A 22080-nucleotide genomic window follows, 5' to 3' on the forward strand; every position below is an offset into this window, starting at 1 on the left:
GGAGGAAAGGCTTTAAACTGAGAGAGGATATGTTTACATTAAATCTAAGGAAGAAACTCTTTACTGCGAGGTTGCCCAGAGAACCTGTGGACACCCCCTGCCTGAAGTGTTTAAAGTAAAGCCTGGATGGGACGTGGAGCAACCTGGTGTAGTGGAAGGTGTCCCTGCCAAGGGAATGAGAGGGCGCATGCAGTGGAGAGTTGGAACTAAATGGTTTTAAGGTCCATTCCAACACAGACAATTCTATGACTCTCTGATATCCAACACTGACATTCAGCAGACTTTTAGGCTGGTGAAAGCAATGAAATGACAGCAGAGATGTAGGGGTTGTGACACATTATTTGCATATGAAGCAGAAGTATCTTTGTGGTGAGCTCAGCATGTAGCAACAGGCAGGGGGATCGAGCTGCTAGCAAGAGCTAGCATGACCATAGCCAAGAGCAAGCTCCTCTTTCCACTCTACACATCTTGTCCTCAAGAAGTAGTCATATTTCAGTACACATCATCCAATACCTCTGACTACCCACAGACTAACATAACATCACAGAATCATTGAGGTTGAGAAAGATGTCTAATAAGATCATTGATCACTCAAGCACATCCCTAAGTGTCATGTTTACACATATTCTAAATACCTCCAGGTATGGTGATTCCATCACCTCCCTTGGCATCCTGATCCAAAGCTTGACAACACACTTGGTGAAAAGATTTCGCTCATATCCAGTCTAGACCTTCCCTGGTGCAACTGGAGGCTGTTTCCTCTTGTCCCATCATTTGTTACTTGTGAGAAGAGACCAACTCCACCCAGCTACCATCTCATTACAGGTATTTGTAGAGAGATACTGCTATCAGACAACAGATAGACAACACGCACAGATCATAGAGCAACGTTAGGTCTGACAAAAACATAATTTTCTCGTACAAGGTAGCTGGTCCAGCAGATTTACACATCCCTGCTGTGCATCTCCCAGCCTCCTCCCTCACTGCCACTCAAAAGGTATGCTGGAAGCTATGAGTCAACACACTGGACAGCAGGTTCACAAGCAACCCTCATCGACCCTAAAGCCCAGGGAACCATGACCTTTCTCTTCAGTTACCTCTGAGTGTGTATACTCAGCAGCACAAACATTTAAATGGAAATTCATTTTACTTTGCAATGCAATACATCAACCAACTCCTCTGTAAAATTTTGAATTAGATCAATCAACTAGTCTGTAAACGTCAGCCCAGACAATTCCGTAAACATCTGCTTCCCACAGCATGGTGCAGTACCCCAGTCTGTGAGACCTGGGAGGGCTTTGCAAGCTTTCCATCACAAAGATTCTGCTTTAAATTATCTACAAAGAAGCTGGACTGCACAATAATTTCAAGTCAAATTATCAGTGTGCCTAAATTAAAAAGCAAGTGGAGCTCTCAAAATGCAGTATTACTGATTCTTCCCTGCCTGGAGAGGTGCTTATTCTTAAATCAAAAACCAAAGCAAACCGCCCCCAAACAAACCCAAAGCCCTAAAAGCAGAAGTAATAACCCAAACAAAACTCAAAGCAAATGGGCTTCATAGCAGGCCTGCAGAAGCTCAAACTGGGAATTTTCCATGACTGCTTCACACGGTGCTATTAAAACATATTTAATTGTACATGCTCATAATCAGATTTTTTTATGGAACAAAAGAATGCAAGTATAAAACAAATATAAATGCCTTCCTCTGCCTATACCCAGCCAGTATTATCTTTTACTACTTTTCACGCTAATAATAAAAGTCACTCATATTACTATGCTGTCAAATAAAAAAAACCAAACACACTCAGCTATTTGTTCTGTTTGGGTGGTGGTTTTTGTCTTGTTTTGTTGGGATTTTTTAAGAACTCTTAGATAAAATTTTTACACTAAACACTACTGAAAAAACAACTTTCCCACAAATGCTGAAGCATGGAATTATGCAGAGAGACCATTTTTTGCTAATTAGTGTAGAAAGGAAGAGGATTCAGGAAAGCTTCCTTAGTCAGAAAGAGCACGTGCTTGATTTCAGCTGATATGAATGTGACACAAACCCAAGAATGAATGATTGCTTCTTCAGCCCAGACCTCCTCTCAGAAAAATGCTCCAACTTGGTCACCTGGAGGAGTACTCATCCCTTCCAAATTACTTCAGAAATATAATTTCAAAAAAAGTGAATGTTTTCAAGCATGTGACTATTTATTCATACTGCTTTAGCCAAAATTGTATTTTTACTCTTTAAAAAACAAACACAACAGTCTGTTATCACTAACCTCAGCAACAAAATAACTGAGAAGCCCATATATCTTGCTCACGATTAGCAAAACACCCAGCCTCACAAGACAGTTTTGCAGAAGCTGGTGGCTCTTCAGCACTCCTGAACTCTCACAAGTGGGAAACATGAAAAGCCGCTTAGGCTTTACTCCAAATAAATGTTGCAGTAGAAATGCGTTCCTACACTGCCAGCTCTGTATTAGCTTCCTCCAAGATTTTACTTGGCTGGTCAAAAAGACTTGGCCTTAAAAATAACCAATCTTCTTTTCAAAGAAGTCACAAATCATCATCTCAAAGTGGAGCAATAACTTTCTGCTTACCGCACGTACTACCTCTAACCCATGATGCAGCATATGAAATACTTCATTCTGTAGGCAGGAACAGAGATTTCCTCACCTCTAAGGAAATTAATTTTGAGTCCTCAGAGCTCCATACCATTTTCATGTGTGCAGTGGAAAATATTGCAAGCCGCAGGGACTATGTGCCTGCTGCTGCTCCTCCAAGCAAGTTACCCAGAACTCGGCCCCCTGCTTAGCACAGGCAGTAGATCTGGTTTTATTTGCATGGGTGCAAACTCCTAGAGAGGGCAAGAGCCTCATTTGTACACTACACCTCTTCACCCAGGGAAAAACATATTGGAAAGGGAAAAGCATACTGGAAAAGGAAAACACTGTAGCAACTGGACAATCACGACAAAAGCAGAGTGAAGCTTTTGTTGAGGGCTGCAGCACTTTGGCATGTGCAGCAATGCAGTTTAAATCATTCAAACCCCACGACAGCATTCACATGATGTCACCTTCGCCCCATTGCTCATGAGCCACTCTTCCTACAATTTCACCATTGTTTCAAGTACCAACTTGTCTAATTTTGAAGAAATTACTATAATTTCATCATAATTCTAGCTGCTTACTCATGAGATGAGCACAGCTCAATCCTGGCAGTGTGTTTCTCACTGAACATAGATCTTTTCAAGAAAGCACTGACATGACATTGTGTTGGTCACGTTTTCAGCTCCCTTTCACCTTCATAGAGACACGAGTGTATTTGCTTATGTACCTTCAGATGTGACCTCCAGAACTTCTGTGTATATTTTCAGATATACATATGGTTTCATGACATTCTCAGAGGAGTTAAATCCACACCTCACATTCACATAAGCAAGATTCCATTTGTACAGAACTACAGAATCTAGGCTCATACCTAGTAGGAAGAGATATTTGCTCTATTTTCATTCCTCCAGATCACATTAAGACCCACCTCAGACATATCCAGCTTCCAGGAGTAATACACAACTTCAGCCAACTTGCAAGAAGCTTGTTTGGGGTTTTCTAGCCTAATATGCTGTACAAGTCTTTCCCTCCGATAAAACTGTATCCATTTATTTTTTGTCGAAAATTATTTATGGACATGTTTACAGAAATAAAAGAAGTGAATTGTTCAGTGGTTCTTCTCTTGCAAAATAAAAAGCTTCCAGCAGGAATTTTCCGCAGCAAGTTGATTCTTGAATACTCAAGACTGAGCACGGGCTGGTGATGGATCACCCCGAGTGCACACACATCCACACCCGCTGTTCCCAGGGCAGCTGCGTGAGTAACACGGACCATGCTGCACCACAGGCGTGGAGCACTGCTTGCCCTGTAAAACTCAGTTACTACTTGACACAATAATGTATAATGTCACATGAAATTTCTTCCTGCTCATTTGGAGGAAAGAGAAATGTCCAATTCTTTTTTAAGTCTATTTTCTACACCATGTTCCAAACTTTGGACTTTTTGCTGCTAGCTGCAGCTCTCAAGATACCATCTGGTGCCTGAAAGACAAAGGCTGATGTGTAATTACCCCTATCCAGCCCTGAGGCAATTCTGTTGCATTGGCAGAGGTAGGAACTACATGGCACCCGCTCCTTTACTCTCAGCTTCATCCACTGCTGTGCTTCCTTTCTGATAATTAAAGGAAACATCATTGAACGTGGCCTTGTGTGTGCCAATATAGCAGCAGTAGTTGTAGTCTTTCAAAGACAGTAGTCTCTTAAGGACAGTTTCCTAAAAAACAAAACAAAACCTCCTATGGATCTTGTGGGTCAGTTTTGAACATCTTCCGTACAAAAGGCGCCAGGGGTAAATGTTCTTCCCTCAATACATGCCATGGCCTGTATAGCTAAGGAGTGAGCTTGGTGTCTTCATTAAAAGAAATTACGTAGAAATGAAAAACTGATTTCTGTCTTTCCAAGGATGTCTGCAATAAAAGCAGCTCTACGGTCAATGTACAATCAATGACACAATGATCCTGAGATGGGTTAACAAGCAGTGGTAAGTTAGACAAGTCATCTGCTAACAAAGCCACGTCTGTGTGAAGAGCACAGAGACATGATTGTGGCAGAGGCTTCCTGCCCTCGTCCCTGACAGGATAGACATGGCTGCAGAGGCCACGCCGGGCTGTGCCACCCACTGCTGGGAGCCACGGCAGCAATGCAGAGGGGCCCTGCAGTGTGCACTGCAGATTTGCAGAAGCTGTGCTCGGACCATGGTCACTGCAACTTCAACACAACTTGTACCAAGATCAGCAGTAGCTGCCTCCTGGATTTGAATCATTTTTTCCTGGATACTGTTAAGTGATTTTTGGGAGTTTCCTGAGTCCCAATAGATGCAGTGTTCACAGTCACAGATTGATTTATGTTGGAAGGGACCTTTAAAGATCATCTAGTTCAACCTTCCCTGTCACGCTTAGGGACATCTTTCCCTAAATGTTCATTAATTTTCCCACAGCAAGCTTGGATGGTGACATGTAAGAAGCCAAGTGACTTGCACTGAACTATAAATGAAAAATAGGAGGTATTTCAGAAAATGTTTAATATTAAACACCTTATGACTCTGCTCTTACTCAAGTGGAACTATGTCCCATATTCATCCTGGGATTACCATGTCTTTACTTATTTTAAATAGAGCAACACCAGGAGCTAAATTTCCATGGAAAACATTACACAGCTTGGCACTATGCAGGTCAAGGTGCCAAATTTTAGTAACCCGAGTCTCAACACTAGCTCCCACTGCTTGTTTTGGGTTCATTATCTTTACACATGATCGCATAGCTTAGCTATACATCACCAAAACCCTAAAACTCTTCTGTGCCTTTACACCTACCCACCCCCAAGCCTTTGCTTACCCAGCAACTTCCCGCTCCTGCCCAGTCAGAAACCGCTACTGCAGCCACTTGCTTGGGAACTGCCAACATCTCCTGTTGAGAGAATCAAAGCTCACAGACTGGGAACAGGCTGCTCACCTGCATCCCCCATGGCTTGGGAGAGACCTTCATAACAGCCCCCTCGGCCTCGGAAGAGCTGCTGGCCAGAATGCACACCCAGAGCTGGGAGCCACAATGAGTAGGAGGCTCAGTGCCAAGCTTTGGACTCAGGATAAGCACAAGAGCACTGCATTTTTATTACTTTCCAATGAAGCTCGACACATGTAAAATGTCCACAAACACACTTGGCATGAAAGGGGAAAGAGGACACGACGTGTCACTGCTCAGTCAGCCAAAACCAAGGCAGAAGAAATCTAGCTCTGGATGAACGTTCTAGTTCTGCACCACTAAGTCAAACAGAGGTTAATTATTACCCAGCTATTCAGGCGAGCCCCAAAATCCTTCACTTAATTGGGCCAAAACACAGCTAAGCATAGAAGGGAATCACTTCTTAAACAAAGACTTTTAAACTAAAAGTGTAATTTGTGGTTTCAGCACTGTATACAGTGCAATAAAGACACAGAAAGACCCAGACTGCACTTAGTGCCCTTCTGAAAAAGGTTAATCCCAACACCTGGAGCCTAGGAAAACCAGCCATCTGTCTGAAGCAGCTCCCAAACTCTGCAGGGAGATCCTGCAGTCTTCAAGACTCTGCCAGGGTCCCCAGGGCAGTCTCAGTGCATTGCTACTTCAGGCTGGTTTGTTACATCCTCCTCACTCCCATGGCTGTTGTCCCCAGGGAAGAAAATGAGTCTGCTTCTTCACAAGGTTGCACACCATGTTTTATTTTTCAAAAGACAAGGCCAACTGACCCATGGGTACACCTTAGCTACTCCATCCACCATTTCCATATTGCACACATGATCACAGATTTGGGTTAAAAACAAAATTCAGGGTTTTATCAGAATTGTAACTGTACTGACAGAATAGGCACTCCCCTGCAAGGATCACAACTTACTAAAAGTGAAATGATTCATAAACTCCTGTATTTATTTCAGACTGGGGCCAAACAGCTTTTGTCACTTATCCAAGTATGTCTGAAAACCTTCCCTTGAGCAGAAAACAGCACAAGTGGAGCTATTTTTAAAACCACCTAAAAAATGGCAGGGCATGACATACCTTACTTTTTACCACATGGTCAAGATGAAAAACTGCAACAACTTCTCTCTTTTATCCCTCTGAGGGCCTAAATGAGTAGCTTTATTTATAGCCACTAATGGCTACTACTTCTGACCTTATTTTTTTCCTCCTCAACAAACCACCTTTCCATCAGGGAATTTAACCTTTCAGCAATTCAGACATTTATGTTATTCTTGCTCAATATGGCTTTTGAGCTGTGAACAAGCTTCCCAGGTCACTGGGAAAAATAAACAAACATACAGCAATTTTTTTTTTTACTGCTTCAGTTAATTTCAACTACAAAGGTCAGAAATAGGTAGAAGACACATAAACTAATTTTTTTTTTGTTTCTAAATAACCTTGAAGCAATTCCTTGCCATATATTTCCTCCTGTGCAGTTAACTGTAGCTGTGCCAAATAATTTACTCAAATTGAAGAAATGGAAAAAAGTACATGCAATATACAAGAATCATAGGTAACATCAGCATTAGTAAGAAACAGCAGGTTAACAGAAGGCACAAATATCCTGTTTAGATCTACATCAGCAAACAATACAAGGTATTCTCTTCCCCCACGCCTTTCCTTTCCATTGGTACATGGGGAAAGGAAGGAACAGCACAGCGTTGCGGCTGGAGAACAATAAAATATCGGTAAGCTAAGTAAATATACACACCCACAAAGGAACCAGCACCTTACAGAGTCATACCTTTGAGCTGACTGACACAACCTTTTCTTTTTTTTCAAAGCACACACAGGGAGCATCCTTACTTCCCAGTGGTCTCAGACCCTTCCACAAGTGAAGATTTAAAGAGCAAACATAACAATGGTCTCAGGTACAGACTACCTCCAGCAGTCTCAGCAGCAAAGCATTTAACAAGTGACAGAGAGCTCTTGAAATTTTTCCCTTTTCTAACAGTTACAAAGATCTGATAAAAATCCAGCTTTTTCTTGAAAAACAAGTGGTAATACCACAACTGGACTTCTGGAGAGAAAGAGCCACTTGGTGACTGTTAGTTCCTCTGGTAGAGTGTCTGGAACAAAATGAGTGGAAAAGATGATCACACAGTAACAAAAAGTAGGAACTTCAGTTCCCCACAAAGGGAAAATTTTATTACAATAATTTTTGCCACCCATGAAGCACTACTAACAAGTGCCAAAGTCCTATTTTTTGCAACATATGTTACAGCAGCTTTCTTGAGAAAAAACACAGATTTCTCCAATATGCCTGTACCAATGCTTCTACCACCTAGAAGCACATCATTGCTGAACATCATAAAAAAAAGAAAAGATATTTAAAAAGACTACTATAAAATGCAAGACTTTCCAAAATTTTGGCATTTATAATGGCAGAAGCTGTTGACTTCCTCACAGGAAGACAGGCCCTGCAGAGAGACCTTGACAAATCAGAGGGCTGGGCAATCACCAACCACATGAAGTTCAACAAAGTAAAGTCCTGGATTCTGCACCTGGGATGGGGCAGCCCTGGATGTGTGTGCAGGCTGGGGAACAAGAGGCTGGAGAGCAGCACTGTGGAAAGGGACCTGGGGGCCCTGGTTGATGGGAAGTTGGATATGAGCCAGCAGTGCCCTGGCAGCCAGGAGGGCCAACCCTGTCCTGGGGGCATCAGGGACAGCATGGCCAGTGGGGACAGGGAGTGGATTGTCCTGCTCTGCTCTGAGCTGGGGCAGCCTCAATCTTGAGTCCTGTGTGCAGTTTTGAGGGCCACAATATAAGAAAGCATAAAGCCATTAAGGAGCATCCAAAGGAGGGCCACAAAGATGGTGAAGAATCTGGAGGGGAAGTCATACGAGGAGCAGCTGAGGTAACTTGGTCTATTCAGCCTGGAGAAGAGGAGACTGAGGGGAGACCTCATCACTGTCTACAACATCCTTCTGAGGGAAAGCAGAGGGGAAGACTCTTGTCTCTGGTGCCCAGTGACAGGATCCGAGGGAATGACATGCAACTGTGTCAGGGGAGGTCTAGGCTGGATATCAGGAAGAGGTTTCTTCACCCAGAGGCTTATTGGGCACTGGAACAGATTCCCCAGGGAAGTGGTCACAGCACCAAGCGTGACACAGATGAAGAAGCATTTGGACAATGTTTCAGGCACATGGTGTTATTCTTGGGGTGTCTTGTGCAGGGCCAGGAGCTGGATTTCAATGATTCTTGAGGGTCTCTTCCCAACTTAGGATATTCCATAATACCAACTTAGGTGATTCCATAATACCAGACCCAACCAGCAAATACACACTCAAAAAAAAAAAAAAAAAAAAACCACCACCAACCAACCAATAAAAACACCTCAATTTATGCATTTCAAAGGGGTAACTATCAAACATTGTATCCAACAAGGAGCCCCCTTTGAGGAGCCATCCTGCTAAAGCACCCGCTTCTGCTCAGACCCTGATGCTAGCTCCTCTCCTTCACCTCCCCAGGAGTCCCTGGGGCCACCCCAGCAGCAGTGTGACCCATGATCTGCTGCTGCAGGTGTCTGGTCCTTTGCTGCCTTAAGCCTCTCAATCTAGCCACTGATTTATGTGCAGCCACTCTTCCTGCCTAACATCTACATGCAGAGTGGGAGGCACATCCCTGTGCTCTTGGACAGTCACAGCTCATATTGCCTACCAAAACCTCTGATGCTTTCCAGCAGGGAAAGAAAACAAAAATCAAAATCCCAGGAAAACAGCAAAGCTTTTGTGGCCTCTCTGACTGCATAAAGCGACGGTGCACTTTTCAAATCAAACGTTTCCAAACAATATAAAGAAGTGCTTTTGTAAGTGGCACACAAGCTCAAGAAATCAAAATTCAGAATTACAGCCTTTATTTGCCTATGTCCAGAAGCATCTGGAATACAATAACTGCTGAATTCCTCTCTGAAGGAAAATGATTCCACGACTCAGTGCTTTCCTTTTTCACTCAGTAAAGCTAAGAACAAGCCACCAGCAAAGGATCACTGGATGCTTGTAAGAAAATGCACAGATTTCCGTACTGCTTTCTGTCCTCTACCAGGCCCTGATGGCATCTCCACCTTAACTGCAGGGTACAAAGGCATCCTACTTACAAAGGTGTAACTACACAGTAAAAGTTTAATACAACTATTTCATCACATTGCAATTAAGTTTATTCATGGGCTTCTGTACAAAAGAAACCTGGGGTATTAACTACTGCACCAGAGTCCTAGTCATTTAAGGTGCTGGATCACCAAAGGCAAAATGATGGCAGAAATGGTGTGACAGGAACAGAAATTGAGAGTAGAGGCTCTTAAAATTAACAGAAAACAAAGAATCAGCCTTTTGCCTTAACTGCTGTGAAAACGCCAAAATCCCATCTATAAAAACTTCTCAAATTTGGTGTGGAAATTATTATAAATATTATTACAAGGAGGAAAAAAAGGGGCTGCTGCACATATTACATTTTCTAGCATAGATTTGCTGCATATGTTTATTACTTGAAACAGCTTATCAAGTATCACATGGCAGAATCTGACTGGAGTTTCAAGAACAAAGAGCTCACTTCATGGGACAATCCTGGTACACGGTCTGAAAGGCAGCAGGAAATGCCACCCCTCAAAGCCCTGCTGTAAACGCTGCTTTTACTTTCTTCTGGGGGATATACTAATTGATTGGACACACCAAACAAACCTATTCATCATACCCATCACCAGAAAGCTGTAATGAGGGGATAAACCCTAATCACAAACCCAGTCTATATTTAATAAGGGGAAGAGAGCCAAGAAGACAGCCAACAAAGCGAGAAGTCTGACCTACAGAACGAGCATCTACTCCTTGTCCTGACGTGAACTCCAATGTGACTCCTGATGTGACTCGTGTCCCGCCAACTTGGCTCCTTTCTGAAGCAAATAAAAATATAACCTAACCAAGACACAAAGCTGGGTTTGATCCACTAAAATGGTCAAACAGAAATGATGTTCACTGGCTCTGTAATCAGATGCGCACATTAAACAAAAGGATTTGACTTCTCCCCAGGATAAACAACTTCATAAGAAAAACAATCCCATTCTCTTAACAAATATATTTAACTTAATCTGCAAAAACATTTTAACGTCACTCTAAACAACAGCAACTAAAATAAGAACAAATAATCCATTTCCGATAATGCTATAAACATCAATACTTTTTTAAAACACGGAATAAACTTTTCTTATCGCCTGTCCCCAAAGCCAGGGCCAGTTTGGCTGAATGCATAAGAGAAGGCGTGAGAACCTTTCAGTGAAATCCTGCACTTCTCTCAGCAAGATCCACAGGCAGCACACAACACCAAAACCACACAAGGCTTTGCCAGTAGCACCATTTTCACGGTTCACAATCATTTCAAGAACTACAGAAATGTTTTCTCCAGATGCTGGATAGTTCATCAAAAGTAGTTTTCTAAAGCCTTCTGTAAGAGAAAGAGGGCCAAGGGATTTGGGGTGTTAACTCTGATGACAACTTTCAGTAATACTCTGCTTTGTAATTCCAGCTGACAGTTGGTACTCAGCAACCCTTGAGCCTCAGGTCTCTACCTGAGGTTGTCCTACAGGCACCACAATCAGTCCTGACTTTGAAACCATGATAGCAGACTTGGGCAGCAGGGTGCCACTCTGCCAGCATTACCATGCCAAGAAGTTAAGAAGAGAGAACACAACCCAGAAGACTCTCAATACTTTTAATGGCAACCCCAGTATAGAGCCAGATGTGCCATGATAAAACACCCTCAGGTAAACCTGCTCAGAGTGGGAATATAGTTTTGCCCCCAGGGGAAAAAGCAACAACCAAACATTTTCCTCTGCTAAAGCGTCCTTACAGCAATGCCCCTAAGGGCATTCTCCAAAACAAAAGAGGCTTGTATTAACACACTCTTGTACCACTGACCTATAATAAAGGATTATGAATAGTTTCCCAAGAATATATAGGAAAAGGGAATACTAATACATCAAAGGGCAGCAAATCTTTTATTTCCTGAGTCCTCCAATACACCCCTTCACCCTGTGCATGCCACCAGCCAGGATCCCGTGTGAAGGCACAGCTTGGTCCCTGAAATCTGCTGCTGAGCTACCCTCTATTTCTTCCTCCTTTGGAACAAACCAGAACCAAACCCACCAAAAATGTCATAGAAACATTTAATCCATCTAACAGATGGATTCAAAAGAACATTGATTTCTTGAACATTCACCTTAGCTTAATATTAAGTCAAAAGCCTAGCGAGGCTTGCTGCAAGATGAAGACAACATACTCCCAAAAAAAACGAAGTCTGATATCATAAACCAGGCAACATGCCCCACTGAAACAATTAATACACACAATAATTAATAATGCATCCACTGTATGTATCTGCTATAATGTATTAACATACAAAAACAGGAAGCCTATTAAACTTAAAAGTCTGGCAGGACTGTATAGGAGTAAAGTCTATCCTCTAGAATGTTTTCCTGCAGTATGCCATTAATCCTAGAAACTGTAAAAGGTATTACACTGACTCCCATTTTTAGCCTCTGCTCCAATACACTTACATTTAACCCCTGGGGACAGAGTCACTGAAACGCATAAGAAATCTAGCTTAAGTTGCATTGCATCTGAATTTTCAATGCAAGTTTAGCAAACCATACAAGTGACCAGCACCTTTCACTTTTGAAGACTTCCTTCCATACACCAGGGTTAACTGCAGAGTTTTCCACAAAGCCTTAAAAGGGCTAAAGTGTGCCTTCTTTGTTTTTCCAGTTACTGACTGTGACTACCCCTTGGTGAAAAAATACCTAAGCACAACTGCACTCTAGGAGAAACTACAAGATCTCATACAGAAGTTTTATGTTAAACCCCTCTACAGAAGAGCCTGCAGAAAACAGAAATGTTAACTTTGGCCAGCAAAACCAAACACACCCCAATTTCTGCCATGCTTTCAATGCAAAGTAAAATTGTGTCTGTTCATAGTAACCTATTCAACAAAAAAATCCCCATATATTATGAAGTTACTCCAACATCACTCATGATTGCAATTTCAGCGAAAAAAAAAAAAAAACAACTCCCTAAACTTTATACTAAATAAGAAGGCTTTCACAGGCTGGACTGAAAAAAGGTCACTTGGCCCAAAGGAAAACAGCAGCTAAATAGAGAGCATGTATTTACATTTATGAGTAAAACAAGCACGGCTATGACGCATTTACAGCTGAATCAACTCAGCAGCCTTCCCCAGTCACTCACTGGTCTGCAGTGGGAAAGTGTCCGTCCAGTCACAATGCCCACAGAACAAGACCTTGCAGAAAAGCTGCCAGACATCCCTACATTGGCTGTCTTTACTCAGGATACCAGGAACAAGCATAAACTATATTTGAACCTACCTCAGATGACAGTATTAATCACCAGCTCTGCAGAAATGAGTCTAGAAGTGAACAGTATATTCTCCCCCAACATCCCCCTTCTTCTTACAGGAGCATTTAGAAATGCAAGAAATCTTTACTCATTCCTTCTTTCCTAATGAATATTTCCCAGTATATTTTCCCAATATAATGCTCACATTTTCCACACAGCAAAGCTGTAGTTTCTTCTTCAGCATGGATATAGTTTATTTCATGAGGCAGATCTGGAACACAGTCAATATCAGTTCCCATTCTGAATCCAAACTTTGAAAAGTTCTGCCTTTATAAGAATGGAGTGTTTGAGCTACTTAACAGACTTCTTAAGAAAAGGACAATCCACTTAACCTTTCTTATCATGGGGCTGTCCAGAACAAAGTTTCATTATGGTAAGTATGGCCAATGGATAGTGCTCATATTTCAGACATAGGACATCTTAGAAAATCCTAAATAATTAGAGAGAAAAAAGTCACCATGCAAAATTTAAACCAGTAATACCTAAACCCAGTAATTTATCATTAGCTATGGTCATAACACCAAATCATCTCATTTATCTCGAGCTAATGGTTTAAAATGTCACATAATGATAAATATCAGGAAAAACCAAGAGAAACAAGAACGCCTAAGCCATGACCCTCTGATACTAGCCTGAAGTCATAATCAATCTAGCAGGTTTTGAGGTCACATCCCAAAACTTGTAAAGTTGTCACTATTAGTGACTTAAGGCTGATAATTCTTTTTTTATTTTATTTTTTGCTCCCTCAGCAAACATCTTACTTCAGAGTGACTTTTACCTCCTGCCCTGCTACCTGTACTCCACCCAAAACTATGTTCCTGCCTCTGACCACATCTGGAGTCGGTGATTCACTAAGGAAAAATACTGGGGCCCTGCAGCCAAAAAGGTTGGTGAGATCCAACTACCCAGAGGACACGCTTCCCTTCAGATCTGCCACTGCACTGCAATCAACACGCCGGACGCTCCAGGGGTGGAGCTGCTGCTCCTGCCCTTGGCTGGAGGCCGCTGCACCTTCCACTGGGTCTGCGCCCATCCAAGAGACACAAAAAGGTATCTGTCTTGCTAGAATTTTTTTTAAAGGTACCATCACTATTAACAATCAATACTGAAATAAAAAAGAAGGAGGCACATTATTCACTTGCTAGGGGTTGGTTAGCACAGTCACACTGTATATAGGTATTCACACATATGCTCTAGCACACAGAGCCAGAGACCTACCAGTTTTTCTTCAGGTATTTTCTAAAGTAAAAAAAAAACCAGATTCATGAGACTATATTTGCCTTACCATGCTGAAAACAAAGACTCAGCTGAAATCACCAGAGCAGAACCCCACTGTGGTACAACCATGCATAACTATTGATAAGGGGCCCCAAACTTTTCCTTTTATCTGTCGAGGAACACTGGGGCAACACGAGCACTAAAAGGTTGCAAGGTTTCTCAGGTCACTCACTGGACAAGTGCACTAAACACTTGTCCAATGAGTGACCACTCATTGGACAAGTCCCCACCAACACTGAAAGCTCAAGCTACCCTTCCTTTTTGCCTTCCTCTCTCCCCCAAAGTGGTCCTCTCCTGCCATCACAGAATTATGGGAGAAAATGTGAAACATTTCTGATAAAAGCCTGTGCCACTTGGCCTCAAAAATAAGATGGGACTAGCCATGCTTTCAAATACTATTCCCTTTTACCAGCCAGCAGGCTGTGTGACAGCTCTGAAACAGAAAAAATGCTGAAGAGGTTCACAACCGTCAATATCACCCATACACAGTACTCACGAAAGAAAAACATATATAAAGAATAACATCTTGTTAGAGCAAAATAGCTTACACATGAAGTGCTAACACAAACCTTCAATTAGGGAAAAGACAAAAAAAAAAGAAATTTAATGTTTCAGTGAGGTGTCACCTGAATGTTAAAAAAAGCCCCAGACTCAGAAGCAGCCAAGTCTTCTGTAATAGTGGGTTTCACAGCTTTTCTTTGGTTGGAGACTGACTGAACATACAAAAAAAAACCCACAAGCAGACCCTGCAGAATGTAGAACCTTTATTGCCAACTTCAAGACTTATGTATCTTGCAGCTTTAAGAGAATTCTTGTGTGATTTTACAATACGTGCAGTGCCTGCAGGGTTGGTAGGCTCCAGCCCAGCGATGACAATGTTTCAGTTACACAAATTTGTCTTATGAAAGGCACATGTGAAGTATCTGTGGTGGGCAGTAATCATTACATGATACTGATGAGCTGAATGTGATTTCCAGCTTGGAGAAATAAACCTGAAAAAAACTTTATCTTTCTGATTTGACAAGGTAGTGCTAAGCCCCATTGAAACATCTTCTATTCAAAACACAGTGTTCTCTAATTAACCTAAAAATAACTGTAGACAAAACAACCATCAGCTTTCAGAAAAAACAAAAAACAAATATGAGAAGTCACAGCTCAGAAGCTTCAGAGAACACAGCCAATGTCAACGGCCAAAAGAGCCACTGTTTCTGCTTGGCATGGCTTTGGCTCAGAAGGTCTCCAGAAACACCTTTAATGCCATCACTCACAGGATGATGGTTTTGCCCCACCAGTCTAAAGGACAACTTTGCTGGTCTAGGCGACACAGCTTAAACCAATACCAAAAGCTGGAACATCAGACTCATGCTTGTGTTATCATCAAAAAACACTTGTAAATGAAAACTGGGGAGACTTCAAAGGTCACCTCAAATGCATACACTGGGCTGCACAGCAGAGCCAGAATCCATGTATATCGATGCAAGGATTTCTTTTCATCACCAGGTTTTCTCTTAAGGTGAGTAACCTTGGTGGTGCCAAGGCCACTTGTCTGCAGGAGATGATGAACCCCTCAAAGGACTCGGAGCTGTGAGGCTGTGATCTGCCAAATTTTGCAACAAGGGAGCCTCAAGGAAAAGTTTGCTGCAAACCGTGTAACTGAATTAAGAGTTTCCATGTTCAAGCAGCTATCTCCTCCAACAGCTTCCTGGAGCTAAACTTTTGCCCCATATCCTTCCCACAGAGGGAGGTTCAACACTTGCTCCCTCAGAACACATGCTGGGAGCCCTCTCCTTAAAACAGGGTACACAAGCAAGTCTGCAACTGTGGACAGAAGAAATGAAGGAAACCATTCTGAACTGGAGGTACCAGTGGTAATGCTAAAATAAAAGCATGGTAGACACAGAGTATCTGCTGTGCCTCAAAAGACACAGGGAGGGTACCCTGCAGTTCCAAATAAACTCCTGTGCAGTGTTGGAGGAACATCAGCAGGACCTCTATGGTAGTGATGCTTTTATAGTGATTTCCTTCAACATCATCTACCCAGACATGCTAGACAGAGGGCAGGACACACGGTTGTTCTCCTCCCTTCTCCTCAGTTTCCACAGCTGTAAGTGCAGGGGGAATCCTTTAAGGTTGGCAACAGCTAAATCCAAACAATCCCTGCAGCCACCACTAAGCACACTGTGCTGCAAGTCAGCTCCACAGGAGCTGAGCATCAGCTTTGGAGGGCAGGTTTGGACAAGATGGCCTACAGAAGTTTCTCCCAACCTCAAGCCTTTTCTGACCTCTACGGGGTCAGCAAATGCCACACTTCTTCTGTGACAAGGACAGCAACCACTGTTCAGTGCAACACCCCGTACCTACTGGTCAAAGTGACTGCCACGCAAAAGGAAGAAGATAAACCTGACTTCTGCATCCTCTTCCCCTGCTGCCCTGATAAGACCTGCTTGGGAGCTTTAGATGCTGAAGGGGCAGTTTGAGCTCCCCTCCCTTCTCTTCTGCCTCATCTGGAAATTACTTTCTTCCTTCCCTCATGGCATACATCCCTTTTAGCAGGGATGCATTCTCACTGGAAAAAAAGTCTGACCTCAGCTACCACAGGAGCCTGTTCCCTTGAGAGCACTCTGGCTGTTGGTAAAACATATGGGAACAATTTTTCAGGCTGTTTTAAGCAATGCAGCCAAATGGCTTTATTGCACATACCCATACAGGATTTCTACAGGTTTTAATACTTTAGATAAGCAAATATGACTACAAAAACAAACAAAAAAAATTAAAATTCTATCTCCAACTTTCCTTCAAAGACTGTAAGGTAGCACAGACCAATCAACAACCTTTAAAAAAACCTCAGAAAACACTTTTCCTCTGTATTTAGAGTGCAACTTTGTTATTACATTAATACCGTGCAGCAATTAAAGCATGTTGGGGAGTAAGTTACAGGACAAACTTTTCTAGGCTAATTCTTCACTCAGAACCATGGGGGTTTTTAAAATTGGTCATGCTAGAAAACTGGGACAGGGATGGAAATCAAGGCTTCCCAGGAGACAAGTACAACCACTTGTCATCCTTTAACAATAAAAGCTAAGAATATTAAGAAAGAGCAAAGAAAGGACACCAGGCAGCAAGATGGAGAAGTCAAAGAGCTGCTAAGTCACAAAAGATGGTGGCGTCAGATGATTGGCAGGAGCCTGGTGTTATCCCACACCTCACTTAAGGCAGCAAGTCCCAACAGGAGTACCTCCCACTGATGCACCTCCTGCTCTCTGGAGGTGTCTCACTCGCCTCATTTTGTTCCAGTAAGCATCATTGAGGCATGCTACATTTAGCATCTAGTGATGGAAAAATATGGGAGAAATAATATTGCACAGTTTTGCTTTTTTCCTATTAACACTTTTTTTTTGTTTTTTCCTATTAACACCTTTAAGTTGTACAATATTTTCTGCAGCAGCTGGCCTGAAGACAGTTCTGCCCCCAGTGTGGTGAACAGGAACTTCTTGGTAATGCTGAAGAACAACCCCTCTGAAGTGCCAGTGTTTACCCTTCCCACTCTCAGCTTTTCTCCCAAAATATAATCACATCAGCAGGCTTACACTGCTGACAAGGAAGAGCAGAGCACATTGGGCTTTTCACCTGTGCCTTTCATCCAGCTTCCTCCTTCTTCCTCACACTATAACTTATTTTAACAAGAACAGTAATTCCCTTAGATAAGTCAGCAAATATTTTTGTAAAGAGCAGCTGCAGGATGTCTGCCTCACAGAAATTAAATTACCTAGTGGCTCAATCCAGTGCCTTCAACAGACATTCTTCTGTGGTAGCTGGGTCAGACTCGGTGCATTTCTGCTATTGTGCCTCATGCTCCCTATTTTCCATTTACATATGCTCTGCTCCAGAGTGAGCGAAGGAAAATGTTTATACTTGTGGGTGGGACTTTGGATGCAGATTAAAATCAAGGTGCTATATTTACTGATCTTTTAAAGTAATATCAACATGTTGAAAAGGAGTCAAAGTTCTTAAGAAAGATCAAAGTCCACATGAAGCAACCACACATTAACATAAATATATGCTGAAATGCTAACACAGACTGGCAAAATTTACTTGTATTTTCCCTGGAGCAAGTAATTTTGCCTAATAGGGGAGTCAAAACCATGAAAACTCTTCTTCACCTTTAAGTAGTGCACACTGCAGTACTTTGTGTTGGGGCGAATGACTCTTCAGACTAATTTTGCAAGGCTAGCTTAATACTACCATATTGCTCATGGCTTACAAGCTTTTGAAAGGTGAGGGCTACATCCTCTAAAGGAAAAAAAAAAAAGCAGTATAACTACTTAACTCAGACTTCATCAAAGCTAATCCTGCATTTCTTCCTTCTTATTGCACTTGACAGAACTTTTGTTGTCTGACAAATGAAAAGGCAACAAGCAATAAAGCGTGTGACCTTCTTTTATTTGACTAATTACTATTTCGGTAAACAGATCACCTATTTTTCCTGTGGAAGCATCAACAGCAGCACCAAGAACACGAGGGACGTTGTTTCACGAGGGCAAAGGACAGTTTTGCAGATTAATCACAGCCCTGTGAAACAGATGCCTGGCCTGTATTTACAACCCTGACACTGCAACTGCTTCGGCAAGAGGTGCAATTAAAGCAAGTGTGCAGGCAGTCACCAGAAGTCACAGCGCAGTCACGGGCTTTGCCAGCAAGCTACAGGCACAACACACACACACAGAAGGCGCTGATCCTGCACGCTTTATGTTCAACAGGCTGTGCCGACACCAGGTGGGATAAACTGATCCAGTGAAATATTGTTGTACGAAATTCAGCTAGCTTGGACCAGAAGAGGACCCAGGTTCTGAGTTTTATCAAATATCCTGAGTCAGTAGCAACGAACCTTTGATTTGGTTTCCTCACCCGACATATTGAAGTTGTCAAGATCCACAAGACCACGGTGAAGCTCAAACGACTTCCAGGACTTCAGCCTCCCTCCTTTGCATTTTGTATAAAAGATTTCCTCTGTACTCAATAACATACCCTCAATAAACAAATCTTTATAAAAGAGTGCCCGACGGCATCCCTGCCTCCGAAACCTCCATCTTTCGGAGCCTCCCGTGCCCGCGCAAGGTGGGCAAAGCGCGCTCCCCGGCTTTCACACAGGGAACCCCGAGGAGGGACTCCCCACTCGCACCTAGGCACGGTTTCGGAGGCTGCCCCGCCGCAGGCTGCAGGAAGCAGCACACGGCTCGCACCGGCGCCCCCGCTGCCCGCGTCCCGCGGGGTCCCCGCCGCCGGAGGTGGGCGCGGGGCTGGGGGCAGAGCGGCGGCCCCGGAGCCTCCATCGCGCTCTGCCGAGCCCCGGCCGGCGCCGAGCCCGCCCGGCTGCGGACAGCCCGCGGCAGCACCGCTCCAGCTCGGCGGCTCCGAGTTCCGCCACTCCCGGGAATTTGGGGGGCGCAGCTCCCTCCCTCCTCCCCAGGCGCTGCTCCTGTGAACAGCCTGCAAACCGAACTACTCGAGGGAACGAACTTTCCGTGAGCCTCCCGCCGCTTTGCTGCCGGTATCCTGCCCCACAAAAGCGACCCCACGTTGGAGAAGGAGGAGGAGGAGGATCCCACCGGCCCGCGCTCACCTCCGCCAAGAAGTTGTCCATGGTGGCCCCTCGGCCCGCCCGCGGGTGCGCAGCGCCGGGCACCAGCCGCGCACCATGTGCCGATCTCGCCCGGCCCGGCCCGGCCCGGCTCGGCTCGCCCCACCGAGCCGCCTCAGCCGCCGCGCTGCTCCATCGCGCCCAGCGCCGGCAGCAGCCCGCAGCCTTTGTCCGCCGCCCCCTCAGCGCCGCTCGGCCGGGCGGTCCCGGCAGCGCATAGCCGGCGGGGAGCCGGCGGCGAGGGTGACGCGGGGGAGGAGCAGCAGGACAAGGAAAGCTCCCGCCGCCGCACGCCCCTGCCCTGGGCCGCCCCGTCCCGTCCAGGCGGGGCAGGAGCAGAGGCGGAGCCGGGGCCGCGCCGCTCCCTGCGCCGCGCTCGGCCGCGCCCCCGCCCCGCCCCGGCCCGGCCGGAGTGCGGGCAGCGCCCCGCGGGGCTCTGCTCCTGCCGTCCCGTCCTGCCCCGCTGCCGCCCCCGGGACGTCTCCCCGGAGTGCTGGAGACGCGTGTCCGGCTGCCCGGGGCGCGGGAACCCGCCTTGGAGTGCAGAGTGAAGGGAGCGCGGGCGCTGGGAGGGGAGCGGAGGCTCGCCCCGGTGTGGGGGCGGCTCCGCTCCCGTGCCCGGCAGCGCACAGCCGTGCAAAGCTCCGCCATCCGGCCAGAGGGGCTGCCGGAGGTGGCTGAACAATACGAACCTGCCGGGCTCTGCTGCGCACAGGCAGCCCGTAGGTAAATGTGTAGCAAACTTGTGTACGAGCTCTCCTCAGCCGTGTTGCTTTGCGAAGCACATCTTGCAGCAGCCACTCACTGAGACGTCACTGCAAATGAAAATAGCCCTCCTTTACATAGTTTTCCAGCTCTTTACGTTTCTGCAAAGTAGATGTAAAGTGTTCAGGTTTTGAGGACGTAATTTTGCACTGAACCTATAGTAACTAACAGACCAAGAAACACGGCAAAGGAGACTCAAATCTTGCAGATACTGGCCTGTTTCTTTCACATTGCAGAAAGAAATGTACCAAAAACTAAGTCAGAACCATAACGAAAGTAATTACAGTATCCTTCATTTCTACTACAGTCAGAACCCTAATATTGGTTTGGGAACTTAAGCATGTGAGCAGAGGTATGGGAGACCAGCCCTTGGTAGTAGAAATAATCATGAGCCTGCAACTCTCATTTTTAAGGTGTCATGGCCAACACATAGAGCACAAACATCACTAAAAAAAGCAAGTTTAAGAATACATACACTTTACAAGGAAAAAGTTTCTAGTTTCACTTTTGTGTCAAAAAAAAAAAAAAAATCTGAATAAGGAGGAGAGCAGGTAGAAGATGTTTGGTTTTGAGATAGGTCATGTCCAAGATGGTGTTGTGCTGGTCTTGGAGATTCACACAGTGACATCCATGAAAACTGATGTGCTGTTAGGATTAGCACTGGGACAAACCAACACAAGGAGGACTTTCTGCCAAGCACGTACCTGTTAGAGCCTACATGGGGGCTGGGCTGCCAGGTCCATCACACAGAAACAAGGTGGGGCAAAGTTTTCAGGCAGAGAGCAATTGCCTTGGACAGGACCATCTCCTAGAGACCAGCGGCTCTCCACAGCTCACCTTCCCACGGCCAGTGACAGTGGCTTTTGACAGAAAAAGCAGAAACACTTCCCAGCTTTCTGGTAGCACAGCACAGAGCCCCTTGGGCAGCATCCCAGTTGCAGCTTGCTATCCCAGCTGGGAGACACCCTGCTGGACACCCTGCAGCATCCTGGGGGCTGCTGGGGGATCACTTCTCTTGTCACCCCCTAATCTCTACTCCTAGGTAAACAGGTTGTATCTTCCTACAGTTGCTCTGAAACTCAAGATTTGCAAAAGATTTCACCTGAATTTCTCTGTCTACACAGTATCAGCTCACAGAAAAGTTAGCCTAAATCATTATTTTGCTGTAGTTTTTAAGGTATAAATGCCAATGTGGGAGCTCTGTAACTCTATTCCAAACTACTGCACTTCCAAAGTTACCCCAGGGAAATATTTTTTTTCGACAATCACTGTGCCAAAAAGCTTCCCTTCGCATACAAGCCCTAGTTTGGCGAGGGCTGAGTCAGATTGGTGGTATTTGTTAAATTATTTTGACTTCTGATTGAACACTGTATTTGACACCATGTTATTGGAATGTAGCGCGCA

The 22080-nt window shown here is 44.5% G+C and overlaps 1 protein-coding gene across 1 annotated transcript in view; it reads right to left on the reverse strand.

Moving 5' to 3' along the window:
• Positions 1 to 20577, reverse strand: part of MYO10 (myosin X) — a 165240-nt gene extending 144663 nt beyond the window's left edge. The window contains exon 1 of the mRNA XM_063400355.1: positions 19894 to 20577. Coding sequence (XP_063256425.1) covers positions 19894 to 20562 — 669 coding nt within the window. The 5' untranslated portion in view covers positions 20563 to 20577. The remainder of the gene's footprint in view (positions 1 to 19893) is intronic.
• Between the last annotated feature and the right edge of the window lie 1503 nt (positions 20578 to 22080).

The sequence above is a fragment of the Prinia subflava genome, chromosome 1 (assembly GCF_021018805.1).
Source record: "Prinia subflava isolate CZ2003 ecotype Zambia chromosome 1, Cam_Psub_1.2, whole genome shotgun sequence".
Classification (NCBI taxonomy): domain Eukaryota; kingdom Metazoa; phylum Chordata; class Aves; order Passeriformes; family Cisticolidae; genus Prinia; species Prinia subflava.